A 17,531-nucleotide genomic window follows, 5' to 3' on the forward strand; every position below is an offset into this window, starting at 1 on the left:
CTCATGCGATGCGCGTGCACATTACAATGTAACGAGCCATTACATGACACAGTATTATTTTTTAAAAAAATTAATTTAAGTTATAAGTTAAAGAAAAATTAAAACATCCACAACCGGTGCGTACTAATTCACATGCATGATCTGGTACGTGTCTGATGGTAATGCACAGTTGTTAATTCGGAGTTACAAGAAAAGCAGCTCAATAATAAATAATGTGTGGGTTTGAATGCCCCATTCACACATACGTGTCCCTGGAGCTGACCACTGGCCAGGTTCGGCTACGTGTGCTACCTCCTCCCCTGACTTGGTTTACGGGAAGGGCAGGGAAGGTCCCGCGGCATTGCAGCCCCGTGACGTCGCACGGTCGGGAGGCAAACCACGTGTCATTTTGGCCATAGGATTTTCGGTTCCAATGTCGTTTTCCCAAGTTCCCGTGGCGCCCTGTTATGCCCCCATTTTGGCCGTGCATTACTTCATGGGGTAACGACAGTTAGATGTGATGTGGGAAGAATTTAATTAAAATTTTAATTGAGATTGCAATTGAGTTTTTGTTCAGTGGTCTGGATCATGTTTGCAACTAATTTTTAAAATAATTGTTTGGATCCAAGTGTCGTTGATTTTAAAATTGATGGGCTTAAATGTGATTTTCTCTTTACCCCAGGCCAGCTAAAAATTAAAAGAAGAAAAAACCCATTATGCTCCGCGAATAGGTGCCTTGAGCACGAGATGCCCCGTACCTTACTGCGCTTGCATTTCCATTCATTCGCCCAAATGGAAGCTGTTCATTTGCCCCGTCTCTCGTGTTCTTTTTGAGTTTTTATTTTCCTAGCCAGGCAATTGAAAAGACAATAAAGCCGAGAGTTGACGGTGAAGATGATGAAGCGGAGGTAAGGGTGTTATAGGTATCACAATGAGCTTAGGGACACAACTTTCCTTCCACATTTTTTTAACGAAGCTAAAGAAGACGATCGACTTTCGTTGGAAGAACAGATTTTAGACCACCAAACGTTGCAAAGGATGGAAAATTACCCATTTTAGTGTGGCATGGCAGTATATCTACAAGCGCATGAAAATAAATAAAAAATGTTATTCAGTTCATCAGTCTATAGACGGTCAAGCTAATTGCCATAATTAATTTGACGATGGAATTATGATAAAAAAAAATGGATAGATATGCGAAAGAAAATGAATCATGTAACGTGTGAAACGATAAAATAATGAAAATAATTTATGTGTATATATGTTATTTTATATTGAACAATCAAGGTGGCGACCCCGCAGAATATGCATCATCAGAGTGATATAATGATGACAAACAATGGGTTCAAACTAAAAGAAGCTCAACCGCAGACATATATCATCAAAGTCTCCGGGCTGAAGAAGCCCCACCACTAGAATTGGGAGGGACATTTAGTGTAAATGAAATTATTATGGCTATGATGATCCTGATTTGTCACCTGTACCTTGGTCAAAAAAAAGATTTGTCACCTGTACAGAATGTTAATCCCATGCATTTGTTATTCCTAATCAATGTGGGCTGCTTGTATGTCCAATCTGCAATAATCATGAGTCTTACATTAGCAACGTGGTGGATCCTTAGCTTCAGCTTTTGGTCTTGCTTTCCACTAATGGTTTGAAATGCTATTTGAATTCGCGAAGCAGACACGTGTATGGTTGAGGTGTTGTTGGCTTTTAATGCCTGCACATTCACTACAGCACATAAATGCCTTCAGCTCTACGCCTCTAATTAGGGAACACCACCTCCTGAGCTTCGAATGTACGTGTCTCTCTCGCCTCGCGCTTACTTACACATCATCTTGGTGTCTTCTGGGATGACAGAATTTTAAAACACTCTTTAATAATAAATTGTCTAGTTAAAAAAAAAAACAGCTAAAATTAGTTAAAAGTAATTATTATGTAGCAAATACAGTTTTTTTCTAAATATATTTCTATATATAAATAAATAAATATGAGAAAGCAATAGTGAAATAAATAAAGAAAAATAATGTATTAAATACATTAAATTAAGAGTAAAACAGGTAATACTGTATTAAATATTCAGACAAACTCAAAGAGGACCTTATCAAAGTTGTCAAACTCGTGAGTTTAAACAAACTTGTGATAATGATACAAACTCGGATCGTAAACCTGTAAGAGTTTACTTTTATTAATAAACTGGTATTAAAAGTATATACTCAAATAATTAATACTCCTCCGGTCTTTAATATAAGACTCATTTAACTAATTTGATTAGATTAAAGAAGTTAAGTAAGTTAGTTAATTATAAGAAATATGACACGTTTTTCCTAAAATACCATAATTATATTTCTTAATACTCCATCTTTCTCTTCTACTTGATTATGGTTGAAAGAGTATCCATAGGGGTAATTTAGAGATAATTGATAAATATGAGAAATTGGTTTTATATTTAGGACCAAAACCAACTCACCAATTGGGTCCTATATTAAGGATCGGAGGAGTATATAAAAAATAAGAAAAAATTTATTTAAATATATTTTAAATTTAAATAATTGAGATTATATCCATCAATATTTATAATTTATCATATTCAACAAAGAAATTTTTATAAGACGTTACTAAACATAATTAAATTATAAAATTTAGCACAAGTTTAAAAACAAGTTGATATGATTTTATAAGCTAAAAACATAAAAACGATAAACTAGGTAAATGAACTAGTAAGTTTAACTGAGTTTACAGATATCACGAGTTTAAGAGTAAATCGACACGATTTTGTTAGCTAAAAATGTAAAAACATCAAACTCAGAGAGTCAACTCACGAGTTTGACAATAATAAATCTTATAAAAAGAAACAAACCCATTTAAAAAATTAGATCTTATAATAAGGGATGGAAGGAGTACTTCTTATTATGATACTAGTATTCGTAAGTCCATTCTAGCGTGCTTTACCACAACTAAGAAAATTTTAAATCTCGGCACTATGTCTCAAAATTTAATAGAATTCTAATTTTGTCTTCGGATTTTAATATATAAAAGAGTAATAGTTTACACAATAAATAAGTGAATGATAAAATTCTAAATTTATGTTAAAAGTTAATGACACAACGTATAAATAAAAAAAAAAAAAACATTGACTATCTAACCTATAAATAGGATTAGCGTAGCTTGTATTTAAAGTTGAATGCTAATCCGTTACGCCATTAGGCGTCTAGATGCTTCTATTAAGCAATATTGTTTGAATCTTTTAAACTTAAATTGGATTTTTTTCAATTTGAATCTCAATATGAATATATTATTTAATTCTAATTAAATTAGATTAAATGGCATACTTTCTTTGAAGGGTACTTATAGGCCGAGCCAGATACATTTAATTTAAACAAAAACACATAGGAGGACATTATATTAAATGTATAAAAATACTAAACTATTTTTTCTCATTAAATGTCAATATTGAATAATGGAATATTCAGGTAACATAAATTGCTTACTTGTGTCTGAAAAAAAAAATCCTGGGAAAATTTGGAGAGAAAAAAATCCTCCATATAAAAATTTCACTGACAAGGATAACATGATAAATTTTTATATACAGAAAGAGTATCAGTACTCTACAATTTTTGTGCAAACAAAGTATCAATAATCTGATTTAGATTCTTCATACTACTAAAGTTTCTAACTGGAAGATCTCCTAATTTTCTCAAAAACAATAGGCAGAGTAAAATGAATGGCATGCATAATCTTGCTTTTTCTTGGGATCTAACTTAATTCTTTCACCTAATATTCTTGAGATCCAACGTGTTTTTTAATATGTAACTTGGTGATGTTGTACATAGCACCTTAATTATTTTTGAAAATTGACAATGAAATGAGGATGCTCATCACATGGCAAGATCTGAAGTGCAGAGAGGCGTCCAGCTTTGCACTGTTTAATTTAATATATATCTCAATTTGTTACTAATTTATTTTATATCCCATGTTCATATTCACTGATCTGACTTCTTATCAGCGCCACCAAACTACTGATCACCAGCCACGTATCAAGTTATACATATACAATATATAATCTGACTTCTTATAAAACAAGTGGGTCTTTTTTTAAAAGAGGAAACGCAGAACAACAATAACAAGCGTTCACTAACAGCTTGCGTGAAGAGCAAAGCTTAATTTAATACATTCTCCGGCATTTAATATGAGAACTAGTTAGTTGATTAATCTCGTTGACTAATCTGAGTAGATTAAAAAAATTAATTTAACTATTTATAATAAATAAGTGTTTTTTTTAAATATCCTTATTAATTACGTGTGTTAGGTTAGAATTACTATTTGATAAAATATTTAATACGCACAGCTATTACAATAACTATTTAAAAAAATAATTAAATATCAAAAACAAAACAGATTGAGATCTTATATTTGTGGTCAAATTAAAAATCAGGGTAGTTCTTATATTAAAGACAAGAAGTGGTATAATTGACATCAAACTAATGAATAGCCGTGTTCAATTTCGTCCTCGATCAATTTCATTTTCACCAGCTTCTGCAGGATCGGAATGGCATATCTTCCCAATTCGTTTATACATAATTAAGAACAATTAAAGTTGGACGTAGTCCAATTAATTGATTAGCATTCAGTCAAGGCGCTGGAAAATGTGATTAAAGTCGTAATTGAGGGTCTGAGTCCCAAAAAATAAAAGAAGTCGTAATTGAGGGTCTGAGTCCCAAAAAATAAAAGAAGTCGTAATTGAGGGTCTCTATCACAAACTAAAGTGTGTCCATCCGCATGTGATATCCAAATCACTAGTTAAATTCCACTTTGACTGCTATTTGGGAAGCTATTTTACTTTCACCATTAATTAATCGCGTCCCATGAGCAAATTGGCAAACGATTTTATGATTTTAATCCTATGTGTGCTCCAGCCTAACAACGACAATTTAGACTACCACCGTAACCCTGTATCTCTCTTTTTTTCAGTGGAAGATTCAAACAAAATAAAGAAAAAGGGAACAAAATAATAATAATAATTGAGTTCAAATTTGCGAGAGGGGGACTCTGTAGGATACTGAGATGTTAATAAGTTCTACTTCACAGATCTGGTTTTTTAATATATATATATATATAATTTTGAAATAATTTGGCCTGGAATATAATGCTGATTTCATCAATAAATGTGAATGAGTTAATTTGTTCCCATTATTTAGTTTCTGGTTCCATTACTTTTGCCAATCAAATTTGTGTTGTCGATGTGTATGCATGACTGGTATATAGTAATTAAGTGCGATGAACAGATGTGAAATAATTTGAAAACAGTGCAAATAAATGATAAAACTCAATTAAAGTTCGAAATGTAAATTGCATAAGTTGTAGTTCAGCCTTGTAAAAATTATTATCGCTGTGCTATAATTATATGCCGTTACGGGAGAGTCAAGATTTCGGTCCCAAAAAAAGAGTCAAAATTCAATAAATCACCAATGTCAAAGTAGTTTGAATAGAGACACTGGTGGACAGCCTTCTCCAACTAATATGTTCATTATGCAACCACTACAAAGAGTTTTTTTTTTTAAAAATAAATAAATGTGATAGATAAGTTAGACTAAAGTCTTATATTTAGAATAAAATTAAAAATTAAAATAATTTTTGTACCAAGTACTAGAGGCAGTATTAATTATTACTGATATCCACAAAAATAGACGTTTACCAGATATGACTTGCTTCAACGGGCGGCAAGATTCAAAATAATTCAAGCGCAAAAGAATGTTCCAGAGAAACGACTAACGCCATTTACCAGGCCAAGTGATCTAAACGCAATACCCTCTTTTTGGGAATGATTAATAAAATCTCCTGGTAATCCACGCTCATAGCCTCGCTTTCCCGCTCGATGGTTCTTTTTTCCTTGCCATCATGATCCAAAACGAATGAAGTAAACCAGGATGCTAATTTTACGCTGAAAAAACAATCTAGATTTAAATCCCATATGCAATGAAGATGCACAAAACTTCTTGCCAAGCTGATGAAGTTAAATTAAGAAAATTGTAGTTGGTAAAAAAAATTAAGACAATCATCCTGCGTCTTCTAAGGGACAACATAATCTTAATGCCTATTACAAAAAGCACAAAAAAAAAATCTCAAAAGAAAACACGGTATTATCTGTTTTATTGTTACAACAAAGGACAACTCTTTGCCCGCCTCATTGCCCGTGATTTTAACGGCGAAGACCGGGGCCCCACCAACTGAACGCGTTCTTTTTTGACCTTCTGGCGGCACCGACGTGGCAATATTCAATTGCGTTAGAAAGCTACGTTGTCATCGACAAATAGCCACGTGTATGGCTGGTAATTTTTTTTATTTTTTTATATGTCCCAAAGGCACGGATTTAACGAGGATCCAGTATTTTTCTATCCGCGTTAAGGAAAGATGAGTCACGTTTCATACTTTCATCTCCGAAGCCTCCCTTCCATTCGCAACCTGCAACGACTAGAAACTTCTGCCACTTGAACTTTTAACTCTTTTTCGTCCCACCTGTAACAGGGACCTAAACCTGCTTCTTAAGACCCTTTTCTCTCTCTGATTTTTCTCCTTTATATCTTCAAGTCTCTCTGACCTTATACTATATTTAGCTCTCGGTTTCGGCGAAGTTTACTCGTCATCGGAGGGTTTGATCGCACAAATTTTTTGGGGTTCGATCTCTGGTGGGAATAACTCATGCCAGAGATCGAACGCGTGCCGGAGAACAACAACGCCCTGTTCGGCAAATATGAGCTCGGAAGGGTTTTGGGTTGTGGAGCCTTCGCGAAAGTCTATTTTGCCCGCAATGTCCAGAACGGCCAGAGCGTCGCCATTAAGGTCATCAACAAGAAGAAGATATGTGGCTCTGGCCTCATGTCTAATATCAAGCGTGAAATTACCATCATGAGTCGCCTCAATCACCCCAATATCGTCAAGCTCCACGAGGTCTTAGCCACTAAGACAAAGATCTACTTCGTCATGGAGTTCGTCAAGGGCGGCGAATTGTTTACCAAGATCTCCAAGGGACGCTTGAGCGAGGACCTCAGCCGTAAGTATTTCCAACAGTTGATATCCGCCGTCGGGTACTGCCACTCCCGCGGCGTATTCCACCGTGACTTGAAGCCTGAGAATCTCTTGCTCGACGAGAATGGGAATCTGAAGGTTTCGGACTTCGGACTAAGTGCCGTAAAAGATCAGATTCGAACCGATGGGTTGCTCCATACACTTTGTGGCACGCCGGCTTACGTCGCACCGGAGGTTTTGGCCAAGCAAGGCTACGATGGAGCTAAGGTGGATGTGTGGTGCAGTGGCGTTATTCTCTTCGTATTGACAGCTGGTTACCTACCGTTTAACGACCCGAATCTCATTGCCATGTACAAGAAGATATATAATGGCGAATATCGGTGCCCCCGGTGGATGTCGACCGACCTCCGGCGTTTTCTATCACGGCTCCTGGACACCAACCCGGAGACCCGAATCACCATCGACGAGATCCTCCGGGACCCATGGTTCAGGAAAGGGTACAAGGAGGTTAAGTTTCACCAGGAACACGTCGGGTCTTCATCAGGGACGAAGTCCGATGAGGCGGAGAAGATGACTGATCTGAATGCATTTGATATCATCTCGTTCTCCTCCGGTTTGAACCTGTCAGGTTTGTTTGATGATCCGCACAACCAAACGGAGGAAACCGAGCGGTTTGTGTTGGCAGCATCACCGGAGAAGCTCATAGAGAGAGTGGAGGAGAGCGCCAAGGCGGAGAAACTTGTCGTGAGAAGGAAGAAGGAGTGCGGGGTGGAGCTGGAGGCGCAGAAAGGTAATTTCGGGATTACTGTTGTTGTTTACCGATTAATGGAAAGCCTGGTATTGGTAGAGGGCCAAGGAAGAGGCAGAGACGGGGTCAGCTTCTGGAAGAACAAGCTTAAGCCTCAGCTCTGTGCTACTACAGGCCAAGAAACAGACTCCCAAGTTGCCGGTGACTAAAATCTCATCCAATTCTCTGTTTTCTCCTCCTCCCAGAAATACAAATTTGTGGTGCAAAAAAAATGGAGATAAAATAATAAGTTCAAGATGGTGGTGCAACCATAAACATAGCAGTTGGTGGGTATTTGTGAAACATGGAGGAATGAAAATCATCGGAAATTAGTGATAGTGATTAATGAATGTTAAGAATAATCGTATATTGTAGGCGTCCGAGTGGTTTCATTTTGTATACTGTTGCTATATGTTATCATGAAATAGCAAGCGTGGTTTACTGAACAATGCAATGATGTGGGTGAGGACAGAGGAATGGTTGATCCTCGTAAACCCACTGAGACTAATGGATTTCATTATGTTTTATTAAGATTGCTTTGTACATATTGTGTTTTCCAGAATTGAAAAAACGAGGAAAGAGAATTCCTTCTGGTTTCTGCATTTTGTCCTTTTTAATCTGTTGGTTACGAGAAACTACTCCTGGAATTGGAGGCATTGATGGATTGCCTTTGCCGGCTTCAATCCTTCATTCTGTTTCAAGAGTGCGACAAATAAATGGAGCTTACAGGAGAGTTTACTGAATTGAACGAGCCAAGTTATGAGCAAACTTCTCATAGATAAAATGACTGAGCTCGTTTGTTTTATCTATGAAAAGACATAGCATGTGACCATGATTCTAACAGTTTCAATCAACTATGGAAGAGGTTAGTTTATGGTCATTACTGAAGACAAGAACAAGAATCATGTTCCACTGACAATAACATGCATTAGCCTGCAGGCTGCGACAACTGCTTTTCGTTCTTGTCTTTGTTTGTGGGTAGATTATTCTTCCCAAAATTTCCAGATTCTCTGGTCCTTTCTCATCTCACTGATGGCAACATTAAGATGGATCCGAATCTGTTCGATAAGACAGAGCATAGGCTCTCTCTTTTCCATTCATTCCTTATTTTCCATAGGATCGACCTTGTTGGCTTGAATAATTGTGTCTTACAAGTGGCAAATAAGGTTATGAAGAACCAGATTGTAAGTTGAAAAGTAGGCCAACCAAGAATGCGCTGGGCTAATGAGATCGCAACGAACGAAACCAATTTTGGTCAGTGTTGGCAGAGGATCAATCAATCAATTGCTATTATCCTTTCCTGGCTTCTTAGAGTAGCGAGCAGTTCCCTGCCTTTTTTTTTTTGGAGCAAAAGAAGCAGTTCTCTACGTTGTGAAAGAATAAATATATGGAATTAAAAAAAGAATTAAATACGAGTATAGTCTGAAATGCTCAGTTAAAGAAACAGGGTATGAATTGTGGAACCAGCTCATCGCATGGATGAACTTGGAATTTGGAAAGCGCGCAGGATTCAATGAACTTTAATAAATTTAATTCGCAGACTGAGCTGCTTTTTGTCTAGCCATATATTGAGCCCTTTAATTAATTTAATTAATAGCAGCTCATGTTCGCAAGCCTTACCTTTACAATCGGATGCTTCGTTCTTTATCATAATGTTCTTTTTTCGGGTGACAGATAATTCTCTATAAATCAACATTTATTTTATAAATTATTATTCTTTGTTTTTAAACGTTTACAGATTGATCTCCACTGCCAAGATAGGAAGGTTTACCAAAAAAAAGAAAAAAGAATCCCCTTCTCCGTAGTATAATCTTTGTGCAATTCCCACATAATTTTTGTACTTGCGCAACATCGGAGCAATCCTCATATGGTCGCATACAGCCATACAGTTTCTGTCTAATTTCTCTGTAATCTGCCCGTAGTATTGCGTAATGTTTGATGAGTTCAAATGGCTGTGATCCGGTTTTGTTAAATTATATACATAACATCATTCTTTAATAGAGTGATGGTATTATATTTATTAATAAATTTTATTGATTAATTTTAAATTATAATAATAAAAAGCGAGTGAAGTTATATCAAATGAAATTAAAAAAAAAAATCGATAGTGTATATTTTCGTGGGACCTGGCTGACACTGCTAAAAGATATCAATAGGTATGAGTATGGTTGTGGCTTTTCTAATGGAACATTAAATTAAATTAATATCAATGATTGCACCAAAAAATGAAAAAATAATATCAATGATGACGGTCATTATGATAAGAAATCAGTGGTGCCTTCTTTTTTTTTGTGGGGAAGAGTGGAAAACATTAATGCATTATTACATTTGATAACGGGAATCATATTAAAAAATAAATATTAGCTTGTTTTAATACAATTATTTTTTTTAAATATATTATGGCAGTGCTTGCAAATTATTTTAGTCTCATCTCTAACTTATTTCGGTTGATAACGTTTATTTCTAATATATATTTAAAATAAAATATTTATCATTATGTTGGGAATAAAATTTATAACACATTAAAATTTAACGTTCACTCAATTTTTTTAATTGTCATGCCGACTGTTATAAATGTTGTATATATGTAAATGTCCATAACCCCCAACTCTTAAGATTCTTCATAAAATTCTGGATCTTTAAATGTTCTAAACTTATAACCCTCCAATAATGATTTGAGAGGAGTTTCATGTTATTGTTATTATTCCCTTCTTTATTATTGTTATTATTCCCTTTTTATTACTCTGTAACTTTTGGATTAGATTTAATGGTTGGAAGCTTATAAATAGAGGTCATGTACAAGGTATTTATACTCATATATATATGTATGAAAAATACTCTTTGTTTTTACTCCTAATTCTTGTCTTGCTATTCTCTTCCTACTTTCTAACTTTCTCATTTTCATATTTCTAATTTTTTTTGGTACAAATTTGTACTCTATCCAACGGGTATAGGAATATCCTTTTCCTAATGGGCTTTGATATATTTATCAAGAGTTGACTCTTCAAGGACCTGATTAAAATTTTCAAAATTGTATACGGCCCAAAACTCGCGCGCCCTAATGTTTTGGGCCCATAAATTTTACCCTAAGTGAAAACCGAGAAATCTCTCTCTGGTCTCCTGACTGGACCCACCTTCCTTTCGACTTTCGACCTCTCTCTCCACCTTCGAAGGCCTTGTATTAACATGAGGACGGTCGTCTCCCTCCCTAACCAGAGAACCTCTTCCTCAACTGTACTCAAGGTTTTTTATTTTCTGAATTCAATCTTCGCGCGCCACCCACTGCTTACATAACGAGGTGAGCTTTCTTCTTCCTCTTCTTATACGGCGCTCTTCCTGGCGGACGCAACCATTTATGCTTTCCTTTCATGAGCTGCAATGTTTTCCCCTTCGTAATGTTTTGATTGGACTGTTGTGAAGATTGGGAATTTGGATTAGTATAGATGCCGACGGAGTCAATCTTAAAACTTAAGCTGCGCAAGAAGCACAAGCTTGCACTCAGCACTTCTAAGAAAACTAGCAGGAGCGGGAATGCTGAAATTTCCTCGGACAAAGGTAAGTCTCAAGCGAGGGACAATGGACCAAAGGGTGATTCTAGAAAAAAGGGAAGAACTAAAGAAAGTCAATCAGGTGAAGATGGGCGTGATGGGAAGTCTGGCGAGGGAGAAAAGCAGAGACCATTGAGTTTAAATTCAAGAAAGAAGAGAGTATATGCAAACGAGGAAACTGGACAAAATGCGGAGTCATACAATGTTACAGAAGCATCCAACAAGAAGGTTTTGTTAAAGAAAGGGGAGAAGAAGGTGAAAGAGGAATACTTCTGCGAAGTAAAAAATACGTCTACCAAAGGGAAGGTCAAGAAGGAACACGTTAAATTACCAAAATTTCAGCGGAGAGTTAATGCAAAGGAGGAAGGTAAAAAGGAATCTGTTACGACAGATGGCAATGGATCTAGCTTCTCGAAAAAGCATACGGAACAGAAATCTGGCTTCAGCAAGGATAAAAGATCAAATGTTGTGTCTCCTTCTAGTTCCACCAAGAAAAAAGCTCGAGGTAAAGCTAGGTTGGATGATGATGTACAAATAACAAATGAGCAGCCAAAGAAGAGAAAAAGAGTAATCAAGATTGACCCGTATGATATCTCAAACAAGCGACTAGATGATGGCATTGTCATTAGTGGTTGGTAACCTATCTTCCTCTATAATACTTGAAGTCCACTTGTTTTATCTGCTACTTTTTTTTTTAAAATCTTGCTTTAATGACTCTGTTATGTAGTCTAAGATCACTGCAGATTTGGAGGATTTTGCAGATGATTTTATATTATTGTAAATGGCCATTAAAGTATGTGCTTATTTCTCAGAGTTCCACCATGACAAGATATAGGCGCTTGATTCTAATATATGAGATGCGCGAGTGGTAGCAGCAAACTGAGAGTTACACTGAACAAGCACTCGGACATGCTTGGAAAACACATTTGTCAAAGTCAAAACCATGGTTTGGTTGCTTCTGCAAAAAAAAAAAAAAAAGGGTCAAGTCTGAGATTTCTTGTTTAAAACTTACTATTATCATGGTTCAAACTCAATTTGTAATTACAAGGAGGATGCACACGTTGGAGCTATAGACTTGAGAAATATCAACAATTTGGACTGTGGAATTGTTCTTTCTCGACCAGTAATATCTTCTGTTTAACTTTGTAATGCTGATTTTTATTCTATTCTATTCTACTATTTATATTTTTAGTTCATTTTTTTGTGTGGCTTGAGGTTCGGAGGGTTTTGAGGATTTCTTCCCTTTAACAATTGAAGTTGAGTTGGCTGCTTTTCCTCTTCCTAACCAAACAAAAGCCCTTCTTTATATGGTGTCTTGCTTCAATTTCAGGAATTACAGAAGAAAAGAAAGAGGAGCCTGAAGAAAACCCTGTGATGTCCAAGAATGCACAATTTCGTGCAATAAAACCCAGCCCTTCAATCCTTTCCTTCGTGGAAAATAATGTAATTTCAATGATCAGAGGTGTTTTGATAGTTGGGTTGATCACATTAGTATTTAGTTTATTGTTCTTATTTCCTGTGCTATGGTTATTGCAGCTGTTGGGGCGGAGGCGCATGATTGAGATAAAGAGAGCAGGCTACAATATTGATCTTTCTGCACCCTTAGATAATGTCCCCTTCTCAACCAGCTCAGAAAGAGAGAGAATAGAAGACAGCGTATGTGTCTAACTAATGCATTCCACAAATAATCCAATTTCTAATTGAACTATGGAACTAATGATTACTTCTAGAACAAGCAAATCATTTTGGAACGTGTTCCTTAACTCATCTGCTTACATTGACATTCTGTGATTGAAACAGGTATTTAGGAATAAATTGGAATTTTTTGCTGCTGCGAAGATCTCGTCATCATTTCCAGCTCCAAATCTTCCTGAAATTGCATTCGCTGGTAAGATTGCAAGCGACCTTTAATTCGAATCTAGTAATAATTTTCTCTGTTCTTGATTCACTTTATTATACTTGGCATCGATGCATTGATTTGTTCACGATTGGGTATTTTCAATTTTGATTATCTTTAGACGCTAAATAGCTGTTAATTTATCAGTTAACGTGGATAATTTTACCTGTGGGTCTAATTATGATAGAACTGTTTTTTCCATCATCGTTGTTGTTGCAGTAAAAGACTCAGCGTCTGTCATTGTTGTGGCGCAGGGACTTTATCTATAGATGACTTAAGGGTTGGTTCTAGGGCCCTGATCACATTCTATGAATGAAGATCGAGACATTAGTTAGTACAAATGCTTAGCAGAAAGGTTTGGGGTTGTTTCTTGATTAATAAAGGGTTCTAGTGAAGTGAACGGATCTAATTGAGGGGAAAAAATTCAGACTGGATAAGGATTTCTTTTTTCAAAAAACGAATGAACCTTGGGTTCTGGGGCATCCTTATCATATCTGTTGACTAGGGTTGCTTTTTATTGCAGTTTTCCAAAATATCACTAAATATTAAAACCCGTGGACCTAGCTGTCCAAATATTAGGCCCACGCTAATATTCAGGCTTCAAGAGTGATACCTAACAACACAAACAGCTGAAACGAAGGAAAAACTTTCAAACCTGAAGCCTATTCTTCGACATGGCAGATTGAGTGCTTGACTACAGGATAGTAGCAGTTTATTAAATACCTGCCAGAAATTAAATGAAAACTAAAAGGACACAATTATTTAAGCAAATGTAGCTTACTTGGTCTACCAACTTATGATATTTGCACTTGTATTCGGTTTTTTCTCCCTTGCCATGCCCATATCATAGTGCAAACCGTCCTGGCATGTGACTTACATCACATTGGTGCTGACACAAAGGTATTATTTGCCAATACTTTTGCTTATTACTACTTCTAGTTATATCTTGTAACCATGGATTTTTATTTACGAGAATACAGTTCTTCCTCATATGTGAGAAGAAGTGGATTTTTTTAGCAATTTCTCACACAATGGATTATTATGTTGATGGTTGAAATTTCTGTCTGCATCACACAAGCATCATTCTAAGTTTCTAACATTAGTTGTCTCCCTCCAATTTTCCTAGGTGCAATGCTCTGTGTATCCTTTTTAACTTTATGAAGTTTACTATCATTTATTTGTGTCACATTACATAAAATCCAAAACCTGATGGGAAATTATACATTCCAATTCGTAGAAGAAACGTCTTAAGTTATGAAAATTTGTAGCCCACTAGTCTTGATGATCAAACCGTGAAAAGTCTGAGGACTGGTTTATATCTTCTAATTTATGTTCCAAGAGACACGAGTGAAATGATATCCACGTGATTCTGATTGTCAGGAAGGTCAAATGTTGGGAAGTCCTCTCTTCTTAATGCACTCACTAGACAATGGGGGGTTGTAAGGACATCAGACAAGCCTGGCCTTACTCAGGTATCCTAGATTATTTTGAAGTTGGTAGATTTGAAAACTTCAAGGATTAAATGTTTTACTCTTTAATATGCAATTCCTTTTGTAACTGATGAATTCTCTCTAGACCATTAATTTCTTTAAGCTAGGAACGAAGCTTTGCTTAGTGGATTTGCCAGGATATGGATTTGCATATGCGAAAGAAGAAGTGAAAGAAGCATGGGAAGAGCTTGTAAGTTTGCAACTTGAATTCAATCTATTGGTTGTCTAAATGTTTCCCAAAATTTGATTTAGCCAACCATCATTCTACTTGACGGTGCCAGTATTTTGATGCTTCAAGCCTTTATGTATCGTAGTAATTTCTGGATTAAATCATTACGCGTCATAGAACTTACTTATCGTTTGGTGAGGAAGATTCAGCATTCTGAGAAGCATTCACTTCTGGAGCTACTGGGAGAATTAAGGAGACAAAAAGAATAAAGAAAAGCGGGTCACCTATACTTCGTTTTAAGGCTGTTTATTTCAAAATAAACATGTTAATTTCTCGTCCACTAAACACATTCTTCTGGTGGCATGCTTTTGCATGTTCCATGCTTGGAAATATGATGATATGAGATCATATTTATATTTGTGCTGTTGGAATTTTCCTATATTTTGTTGTTCACGTGTATGGAGTTTAGTTTATTGATTTGTCATGATAAAACCTGACCAATCGTTTCCCTTGGAAAACTTCTAAATGGTAGGTGAAGGAGTATGTTTCCACGAGAGTTGGCCTTAAACGAGTATGCCTATTAATTGATACAAAATGGGGTATGAAGCCAAGGGATCACGAACTCATTGACTTGATGGAAAGGTACATAGTCAAGGAACCACTTGCATTCTCTCTTGTTCTGCTGTATGTGAACTTAAAAAAAATCTTGAGGCAGCATTGCATATACTTCATGATGCTTGTTATCAATTTGCAGATACCAAACTAAATACCAGATTGTACTAACTAAAACAGATATGGTATTCCCAATTGATGTGGCACGTCGAGCCATGCAAATTGAAGAGGTGAATTTTTGCCATCCAAATGATCTTCATCTTGGTTTTCTTTTTGGAGACTAACACACTTCTGTGAACTGTTCACCTTCACAGAGCCTCAAGGAGAACAAGTCTGTAGTTCAGCCTACGGTAAACTGGTTCTTTTGTCAGATTTCTTCAAAACTTAGTTCTTACCACATTCTTGCAAGCAAGCTATACAATTTGCATTGTGCTTATTGCAGATGATGGCAAGTTCAAAATCTGGAGCAGGCATTCGAACTTTAAGAACAGTTCTCTCAAAGATAACACGAGTTGCCAAACTCTAAAGCGAGGTGGTGTTTTCTTCCTCAACCTTTCCTCATAATGAATTTGACAAGTTTCTTGACAAAGAAAACAGAGAAGGCTAATAATCTTTCACTTCTGCCTGATTTACACTAAATTGCATTCAGTTTAGCTTTCATATTAATTTGCAGAAAATGGCCTCTTGCTGATCCAGATGCTTTTGATCTGAAGCATCAGTTGGACGTCCCAGATAGAGAATTCGTTTTCTCAAGTTGTAAACTTCCATTTGAGCTCCTTTTCACTCTTCACTGGTAGGGTTATGCTTGTGCCAGGTCAAGCTGATGCATTGGTCTAGATTTGTTTTGGTGGAATATATACTGGTCCAAATTATTGTTTCCCCCCTAATTTAATGGTCAAATTTATATACATGACCTATTGGAAACTAGTCAAACTGCTGTTCACAGAAATGCGTGTAAATAGTGTGTGCAACCTTGGGCCCCAGGCAATACTATGGCCCGAAGATCTAATTATCATTATGATCGTTATTTTGCTACAATTTGGTAGGTCTTGTACCAAAAAAAAAAAAAGTGGTAGGCCATAGATCTAACTTGTTTTTGACACTATCATAGATCTGGCTTGTCTAAACTATTGTCATTATTTTGTTTAAAGTCAATTATCGGAATCCTTTTTGAGATTGGGTTTAGTTATAATTGAAGTAATCTCTTTATTATTATATTGCATAAACATGTTTAATTATTTTCGTTTATTTGCAAGTGGCGCTAGTACAACAGAAAAGGCAAGCAATTAAGGTGATTTTAATTTAAAGCTCTATCACAACACTGCTCATTTAATATAGTGATAAAACTAGATAACTAATTTTATACTCAGACGAGGGTTATCCCATTATTCATGAATTCTCTCTCAATTTTTGCTTCATAGCCAGCCACCCATAACTCTGAACCGGATGCCTTCCTCTCCTTATTGATTTTGTCTCGACTCTCTCTCTCTCTCTCTCTCTCTCTCACCATAATTTTTTTTGGGGAAAGATCGAGCCTATGGTGCCCGGAGAAAGTACGTCAAAGACCCCCACCCTGGGCAAAACCGCGATATTCGAATCCGGAAGTCAGAAATCAAATGTTAGTGAGTCGAAAATAGAGTTTCACTTTGTGAAATTTAACAATTAATAAATTAGTAATCAGATGATAACAACTTACTCAAGGACGAGTAGGGTTGTTGGAGGCGAAGCGTCCCTTTGCCAAATCTCCCTTGCATCGAGGAATGTAAAATAGATACTTTTGTTGTGATCAAACCAGAAGAATGATTTCATGTTAGAAAGTTTCAGTTTTATGAAGACTACCAATGCGGTGAAAAGAAGTAACACACCACTTTGGTAATACACTGGGCTTTCAGGGTCAAATTGTTAATTTTAGTTTTAATTGCTTTGGACATGGGCTAAAAAGACCCACTCTAATTCCTTACAAAAGTATAATTTTATCTCTTAATGACAAGATGCTGAAAATTTAAGAGGTCCTCTTATTGTT

General features: G+C 36.1%; 2 protein-coding genes across 2 annotated transcripts; both read left to right on the forward strand.

Annotated features, from left to right (window-relative positions):
- The first annotated feature begins 6,418 nt into the window (after positions 1 to 6,418).
- LOC114726450 (CBL-interacting serine/threonine-protein kinase 11-like) lies at positions 6,419 to 8,392 on the forward strand. The gene has a single exon (XM_028913046.1). The coding sequence runs from the start codon at positions 6,679 to 6,681 to the stop codon at positions 7,960 to 7,962; it is 1,284 nt and encodes a 427-aa protein (XP_028768879.1). The 5' UTR covers positions 6,419 to 6,678; the 3' UTR covers positions 7,963 to 8,392.
- A 2,613-nt stretch (positions 8,393 to 11,005) lies between these two features.
- LOC114726451 (uncharacterized) lies at positions 11,006 to 16,034 on the forward strand. The gene is made up of 10 exons (XM_028913047.1): positions 11,006 to 11,971; positions 12,671 to 12,783; positions 12,877 to 12,996; positions 13,141 to 13,228; positions 14,618 to 14,709; positions 14,813 to 14,917; positions 15,429 to 15,538; positions 15,651 to 15,738; positions 15,823 to 15,858; positions 15,951 to 16,034. The coding sequence occupies exons 1-10, from the start codon at positions 11,236 to 11,238 to the stop codon at positions 16,032 to 16,034; spliced, it is 1,572 nt and encodes a 523-aa protein (XP_028768880.1). The 5' UTR covers positions 11,006 to 11,235.
- Positions 16,035 to 17,531: the final 1,497 nt, after the last annotated feature.

This window comes from Neltuma alba, unplaced genomic scaffold (assembly GCF_004799145.2).
Source record: "Neltuma alba isolate B1F8T4 unplaced genomic scaffold, ASM479914v2 tig00012378_pilon, whole genome shotgun sequence".
Classification (NCBI taxonomy): domain Eukaryota; kingdom Viridiplantae; phylum Streptophyta; class Magnoliopsida; order Fabales; family Fabaceae; genus Neltuma; species Neltuma alba.